This window comes from Rhagoletis pomonella, unplaced genomic scaffold (genome assembly GCF_013731165.1).
Source record: "Rhagoletis pomonella isolate Grant_MI unplaced genomic scaffold, Rhpom_1.0 Rhpom_scaffold_00002, whole genome shotgun sequence".
Taxonomy (NCBI): domain Eukaryota; kingdom Metazoa; phylum Arthropoda; class Insecta; order Diptera; family Tephritidae; genus Rhagoletis; species Rhagoletis pomonella.
Genome location: NW_023458556.1, coordinates 64,414,419 through 64,422,487, shown reverse-complemented (window position 1 = coordinate 64,422,487; position 8,069 = coordinate 64,414,419). Strand labels below are relative to the sequence as shown.

Here is an 8,069-nt window from a genome sequence, read left to right as displayed (position 1 = left end):
ATTTATAGTTGAAGCAAATCTGGCAACACTGCGTATAATATAATTTATTTTCGTACACTGATCAAAAAGCGTTATTTTTTGGTGGAAATGAAAATAACATTAGTTCACTGTGCGGATACTGAATTTTCAATACGTATGATTGATAACAGGAATCCTTGTTTTCTGTATACTTAGGTTATTTGATGGAACCTATCCATAATAATTTCCTCAAGTCAATCTCAATGTTTGTAGTCAACTTTTTGGGCTGAGGTTATGTTCTTTTTTTATGCATCAATCAGGTCTTCTAGTTAGCGTAGCGAGGTTTCAAAGATTTTATAAGCTCATACAAACTTGCATACATATATGGACATACATATCGTCGTTCAAAGTACAAACCGCGTATCAACAAAATGCAAAACCGCGTGTGTGAGGTTGCATAAATTATTTTCTAGAGAGTAAAAACACTCATATTTCAAAATGGTTCCCTTTTTTATAAAGCAATCGCATTTCTGGCTACTATATTTCAGGGCGAATGGATAAGGATTGAGCCAAGAACTTGTGTGAGCAAATCCAATATCAGTTACGTGGTTTTGCAGAATGACGATACGCGGTTTTGTACTTTAAACGACGATATATGTGTACATATGTACACGTTTACGCACTCATTCCTGATAAGCAGTCAACGCCAAATTATGTCGCCTCTCCGTCCAGTCGAGCCATTTGCTAGTCGCATACTTAAGTCAGTTGCGAAAATCCGCTCTACAAGAGTGGGACTGTTTGTGCGTGAAAACTAAGACGGCGGGAAGCGTGTTAAATATTAAATTTGGTGAAATTATGGCATCATTTGTACTCTGCGGGATTCTTTGCATAACACTCATGTGGGGGACGCGAACTGCACCTGCAAGTGCAACGCCACTAATAGTACAAAAACGAACAACAAACACAATGGAAGTTACTCAGCAAGAGGATGTGCGCGCCAAACGGAACATCGAAGTGCCGCCACCGGAAATCGTATGCGCAACAGCAAAAGCGAAAAAGCCTTCTATTCTAGTTCATTATTTATTTGCTTATTCTAATTTTAGCTACGTTTTATGCGACGCTTCGGCTACTTAGAACCTAATCCGAGCGACTCTGAATCGCTTTATCATGAGTCGGCAATAGTGGAAGCTATAAAGAATGTACAAAAGTATGGAGGGCTCAACCAGACGGGCAAGCTGGACAATGAAACGTTGGAGGTAAGATTAAAAGTCTATCCGTCATACAGCTGGCGTTGATAACAGTGATAAGCGTGTGAAGTTTATTGAACTTGACTTCGTCGGTTCTTTATTTAAAGCGGAGAATGTAGTCCTAAAAATGTTCATATACAACTTTTTTGTTTATATTTATTTAAGCTATTCATCAAGCCACGCTGTGGTGTCCCCGACATTGAGGGCACTCCATATTATCTCACCAGTAGTACGCAGCGTGCTTTCGTAAATGGCAGAAGAGGCAAAAGAAGTGAATCAGAGCTTGATAATGTTTTTACTTTACGAGAGAAACGATTTGTGATCGGCGCACCTACTTGGAAAAAGCGACGTATAAGTTATCTGTAAATAAAATAAGGTAGGCGTGTTTGTGCAACTATTTACTATAATTTTGTGCGCGCGAAACCAAAGTGGTTTAAGATCATCACTTTGAAATTATCTCTGCTTATACTAACTGGTGAACTACATTGCAATAAAGTCTTTAAATGAGGATAGGGCGAAGCATAGTGGGAGCATTTTATACAAAATTTTGCCAAACAAGAATCTTAAAATTTTGAACATAAGCTTCCATGGTGAACATTAATTAACTATGCTAATAATGATTTAATTACATATATGTACAGGGTTTCCAATAAGTACAATCACAAACTTAGGAGAAAGTCCCAAGCGACCTTCACGATAAGAACAAAATTTCATCTATAAAAGTGTCATCATATTTGAAATTTTGATATTTTTACAAGCTTTTATTTAATTTGCTCAACCCGCGGAAATTTCCAATCGATTTTAAACTAACTTCCCGACAAGACAGAGACTTGAAATTTTCAGCATAGTTCCAACCACGATGGCAATGCACTTTAAAATATAAATGAGTTCCCTAGATGGTCGAGGAGTATTGATGCAAAGGCGGTCAAAGCACAGTAAAAGTTATCTCTAACAGAGCGTAGTTTGCCAAAGAACGTAAAAACGCTATAAATTTTTTAAAGCTGCCAGCGCTAGTAAACACATAAGTATGGTTTCAGGTGCTAGTAAGAGAAATACAGGAAATTTGCTTCAACTGGGTTTAACATGGCCAGGGATTTATTGAAATACAGAACGATAAAAGGCACGCATAATGCACATGCATGCATCTTAAAAGTGTACATACTTCTATTCGTATTCCTGCAGGCGAAAAAATGTCAACTTCCAAACAAAGTATAATGTTCTGTAACGCCGAACTACAAATGGTGGACAATGTATACTTTTCCGAACCGCATCCGAGAAGTTATCGAAACGTATCGCTGTTCAATGTTATATTGAATATTCGAAATATGCAATGTTTCACAACTGCATATACAAACAGTTTAAAAACCGGAGTATATTGGTACGTTTTGGAAGTCAGGTTTTCTTGTTTAGCAACATACTTATGACTAGATTATCTGCTTTTTTGAGGTGAACTATCCAATACGTAATTAGGAATACAAAATTGTTCCTCTTAAATCCAAGTTATAAAATAATTCTGTATTGAAAAAATAACTTCTCCGTCTGCAACCCTGATTTATAGATTATTTTTGGTAAGCAAAGGACGTCGAAGACAAAAGATAACCAACAATAAATGCCGCTAAGCAGAAACGTGTGGTTGATGAATGTTTATTTTAAATATACATAGCTGCCAAATTTGTTTACACTGGTAATGAAGTGTCTCTGTGCAACACCTTCCTCAGTGAAATCAAAAAGAGTGTTTAGTTCTTCGGGTAGCATTTATGTTGAAAATAGAAATAGGTTGTTGCGCGATAATGCGGAAATGCTTCTTTTCATTTTGGAAAATACCCTTGTGGTCAGCTGATTAAGTCAAGTGACAGTTTGACTAGTTTTGGCTATTTTTTTATATTTTTTTTTATTTTTATACAAGTGTAGCACTTTATATAACTAGCGCCACATAAGTCCACATTTCAAAATTCGTGCAAAAATTAAGACAATTAGAAAAATTTTGGGTAGGCAGTTTAGTAGTTCCATTGGGAGGCATTGGAGGGGATACGAAGGCATTGGAAAGGATAGGATCACATTGGAAGGGATAAGAAGGAACTGAAAGGTATAGGAAGGCGTTGGAAGGTATAGAAAGGCATTGGAAGGGATGAAAAGGCTTTGTAAGGGATAGAAAGGTGTTGGAAGGGATAGGAACGCATTGGAAGGGATACGAAGGTATTGGAAAGGATACGAAGGCATTGGAAAGGATAGGAGGGCAGTGGAAAATATAGAAAGGCATTGGAAGGGATACGAAGACATTGGAAAGGATAGGAACACATTGGAAGGGATTGGAAGGAAAGGGGACTTGGCCATTGGAAGGGATAGGAAGGCATTGGAAGGGAGGGATAAGAAGGAAGTGGAAGGGATACGAAGCCATTGGAAGGGATAGGAAGGCAGTGAAAGGTATATAAAGACATTGGAGTGGATAAGTAGGTATTGGAAGGGATAGAAAGGCATTAGAAAGGATAGGAACACAATATAAGGGATATGAAGGCGTTGGAAGGTACAGGAACGCATTGGAAGGGATACGAAGGCATTGCAAGGAATAGGAAGGCAGTGGAAGGTATGGAAATGCAATGGAAGGGATAGAAAGGCATTGGAATAAATACGAAGGCACTGGACAGGATTGGAACACATTGGAAGGAATTAGAAGGGATAGGAAGGCGTTGGAAGGGACAGGAACGCATTGAAAGGGATACGAAGGCATATAAAGGCATTGGAAAGGATGAGAAGGCATTGGAGGGGAAAAAACGCATTGGAAAGGATAGGAACACATAAGGAGGAATTGGAAGCGATAGGAAGGCGTTGGAAGGGATAGAAACGCATTGGAAGGGGCAGGAAGGCGGTGGAAGGTATAGGAATACATTGGAAGGGATAAGAAGGAATTGAAGGGGATAGGAAGATAGGAACACATTATAAGGGATAGGAAGGCGTTGGAAGGTATAGGAACGCATTGGAAGGGATACGAAGGCATTGGAAGGCAGTGGAAGTTATAGAAATGCAATGGAAGGGATAGAAAGGCATTGGAAGAAATACGAAGGCATTGGAAAGGATAGGAAAACATTGGAAGGAATTAGAAGGGATAGGAAGGCGTTGGAAGGGACAGGAACGCATTGGAAGGGATACGAAGGCATTGGGATGGATAGGAAGGCAGTGGAAGGTACAGAAAGGCATTGGAAGAGATGAGAAGGCATTGGAAGGGATAAAAAGGCATTGGAAAGGATAGGAATGCATTAGAAGGGATACGAAGGCATTGGAAAGGATAGGAACACATTAGAAGGGATAAAAAGGAATTGGAAGGGATAGGAAAGCGTTGGAAGGGATAGAAACGCATTGGAAGGGACAGGAAGGCATTGGAAGGTTTAGAACGGCATTGGAAAGGAGAGAAGACCTTGGAAGGGATAGAAAGGCATTGGAAGTGATAGGAATGCATTGGAAGGGATACGAAGGCATTGGAAGGGATAGAAAGGCAGTGGAAGGGATAGGAGCGCATTGGATGGGATAGGAGGGCAGTGGAAGGTATAGAAAGGCATTGGAAGGGATGAAAAGGCTTTGGAAGGGATAGAAAGGTGTTGGAAGGGATAGGAACGCATTGGAAGGGATACGAAGGTAGTGGAAAGGATTCGAAAGCATTGGAAAGGATAGGAGGGCAGTGGAAAATATAGAAAGGCATTGGAAGGGATGAGAAGGCATTGGATGGGATACGAAGGCATTGGAAGGGATAGAAAGGCAGTGGAACGTATAGAAAGGCATTGGAAGGGATTGGAACGCATTGGAAGGGATACGAAGGCATTGGACGGGAAAGGAAGGCAGTGGAAGGTATAGAAAAGCATTAGAAGGGATGAGAAGGTTTTGGAAGGGATAGAAAGGCATTGGAAGGGATAGGAACACATTGGAAGGGATACGAAGGCATTGGAAAGATAGGAACACATTGAAAAGGATAATAAGAAATTGGAAGGGATGCGAAGGCATTGGAAGGGATAGAAATGCATTGGAAGAGACACGAAGGCATTGGAAGGGATAGAAAGGCAGTGGAAGATATAGAAAGGCATTGGAAGGAAGAGAAGGCCTTGGAAAGGATGGAAAGGCATTGGAAGTGATAGGAATGCATTGGAAGGGATACGAAGGCATTGGAAGGGATAGAAAAGCAGTGGAAGGTATAGAAAGGCATTGGAAGGGATACGAAGGCATTGAAAGGGATAGGAAGGCAGTGGGAGTTATAGAAAAGCATTGGAAGGGATGAGAAGGCTTCGGAAGGGATAGAAAGGTATTGGAAGGGATAGGAAGACATTGGAAGGGATACGAAGGCATTGGAAAGGATACGAACACATTGGAAGGGATAAGAAGGAATTGGAAGGTATAGAAAGGCATCGGAAGGGATGAGAAGGCATTGGTGGGATAGGAACGCATTGGAAGGGATACGAAAGCATTGGAAAGGATTGGAACACATTGGAAGGGATAAGAAGGAATTGGAAGGGATACGAAGGCATTGGAAGGGATAGAAATGCATTGAAAGGGATGCAGCTGCCCTCCTACCTACCTGGCTACGCCCTTTGAGCTTTATGAAGTAAGATTTTCAAACCAAAAAATTTCAATCTATGAAGCATTGTTTTTTTGCATGTGGGTGTTAGTTAATAGGTCCATTCAATATCAAAAAATTGTTACGAATTGTTACTAGTACTTGCACGTTTTTACTTGAAATGCATTCAATAACCCAAAATATTTGCAAGAGAGAGCGAATTCGAGAGCGTAACAACCCGAGAGAGTTGCATTTTCTTGCAAGTAAAAAGTTTACTAGCAGGAATTTGCAGGAGTCAAATATTAAGGTTATGTTTCAAATTCAAATGTAAACAAACTGTTTAAGAGGATGATTTGATAAAACATAATTCATGAAATGAAAATATGGATGAAAATTTTAAATCTATTGTATTTTTTTTTTATTTTTATGGCGATGGGAACTATTCCGAATTAAAAAGAAAATTGCGCCCCTAAAATTAGACGTCAGAAAGTGTCAAAATGGCGTAAGTTGCAAGTTTTTACTAGTTTTGCGTTGAATAACTTTTTCAGAAAATTTTGTTTTGCTCTCAATTTTACTCTCTATTTTTCTTTTACGTTCTCCCTGCAAGTACTTATCGGAAAAGTTATTGAATGGACCTAATATCTTTTCGAAGGCAATAAGAAAATAAGTAAAGTACCGACTGTCTCTTAGAAACTTAATTAATAATCTTATAACTGGAGTCTACTATCGCACCCTTTCCTCGAGCGGGTATTAATTCAATATTCAAACAACTTAACTGTAGAAGGGATGCCACCTTCTTGAAAAATTAATTGCAATTAGAATTAAGGGAATTAGGTAAAGTAAATATGTATGGGCGCCAGACGAAAAAGGTTAAGAACGTAGTAGTTTGTAAATATTTTGAAAAGGTTGTTGTCACCCGTTTGATAATTTGTAGTTCAGCTTCAAGATACTTTGAAAAGGGTTGCCACCATTTTAAAAAGTCGAATTTAATTAACTTATACGCAAACTATTTGAAATATGAAAACACGAGTGTCAAGCGAAAGAACTCTTTAGTTTGGACATTTTGAATGTTTGAAGAGGGTTGTCACGTGATTAGAAAGTGGCATTCAATTTAATAACTTGGATTAATTATTAAAAGGTGGGTATCAATGGAAATGGGTTGCCCCGTGTTTCAAAAATCAGATTCAACTTAATTCATCAGTTTATTGAAATAGATATGTATCACAATGGTAGACGAAATATATTTAAGCAGATTTTAGTTCGAAAATACTTTTGAAAAGGATTTACACCTGTTTTAATAGTTGAATTATGTAAACTTAAAACGCAATTTTTATGAAATATTAAAATATGAATGTCAATCGAAAGAGATTTATGAAAGCTTTAGATTGAAAATACCTTTGATCAGGTTTGCCACCTTTTCGAAAAGCCATACCGTTCAAACTAAGTATGTATATGTATTATTCGAGAAATAATTTTTTGCAAAGGTCGTTGGATTTGCACCGTTCTTTCAAATTTCAAGTGTGAAAGGTCGAAGTAGAGACCTTGACCGTAGATATGCATAAGATTGATAAGATTTTATTTTTTAAGTGAGAACTTGTTTGGCGGAACAGGGTGAATGGCAAAAAATTTCGAATTTCATGAAAAAATGGGTTTAGTGACCCGTACTACCTCGCTGCTGGGAGTTAAGGTTACGCAGCAAAAGACACTTTTTAGAGCATTCAATTCTAAAGAGGGCCTATTATTGACCAAGGCTATACCATTAAATGCCTCTGAGCTTTGGAATTTGTAAGGAAAACAATCAGAGTTTATGTGTGTATATTGAACGGGAATTATTTGCAAGCCTTGGTCGAGCACTTAATATTAATATTAAGAGCTCAACTTTTCATGGCACTTGTTTTTAGGTATTTCCCAAAAAATTTTGCAGGTAGGAGTAAAAAAAATTGTCGCTGAAAAAAGCGCCCTAGTATGCATATTAGGGCGGGTTGATTTGTATAGATGAAAAAAAAATTAAAAATCGTATAGCAAAACCGTAATCTACATTAAATTCTAAGAAAATTCTCTGAAGAAACCATGGGTCTAAAATCAAACCCTAATCCGCGCCTCTCAACTTGAAAATATAAATTGCAAAATAACTACCTTACTAAACAATTTTATTCACAAAATTCGATTTCTTTTTGGAAAAACCTATTTTTTCTAACATTTATTTTTTTTTGCAAAGGCGGCCATATAAATTTTCAAGTCGAGAGGCGCGGATTAGGATTTTATTTTATATACATGGTTTCTTCGGAGAATTTTCTTAGAATTTTATGTAGTTTACGTTTTTG

At 38.0% G+C, this 8,069-nt stretch overlaps 1 protein-coding gene across 1 annotated transcript in view; it reads left to right on the top strand.

Moving 5' to 3' along the window:
- The first annotated feature begins 707 nt into the window (after positions 1 to 707).
- LOC118733977 (matrix metalloproteinase-2-like) overlaps positions 708 to 8,069 on the top strand; it is a 32,367-nt gene continuing 25,005 nt past the window's right edge. Inside the window, exons 1-3 of the mRNA XM_036463640.1 lie at positions 708 to 990; positions 1,062 to 1,214; positions 1,371 to 1,567. Of these exons, the coding sequence (XP_036319533.1) occupies positions 814 to 990; positions 1,062 to 1,214; positions 1,371 to 1,567 (527 nt within the window). The 5' untranslated portion in view covers positions 708 to 813. The remainder of the gene's footprint in view (positions 991 to 1,061; positions 1,215 to 1,370; positions 1,568 to 8,069) is intronic.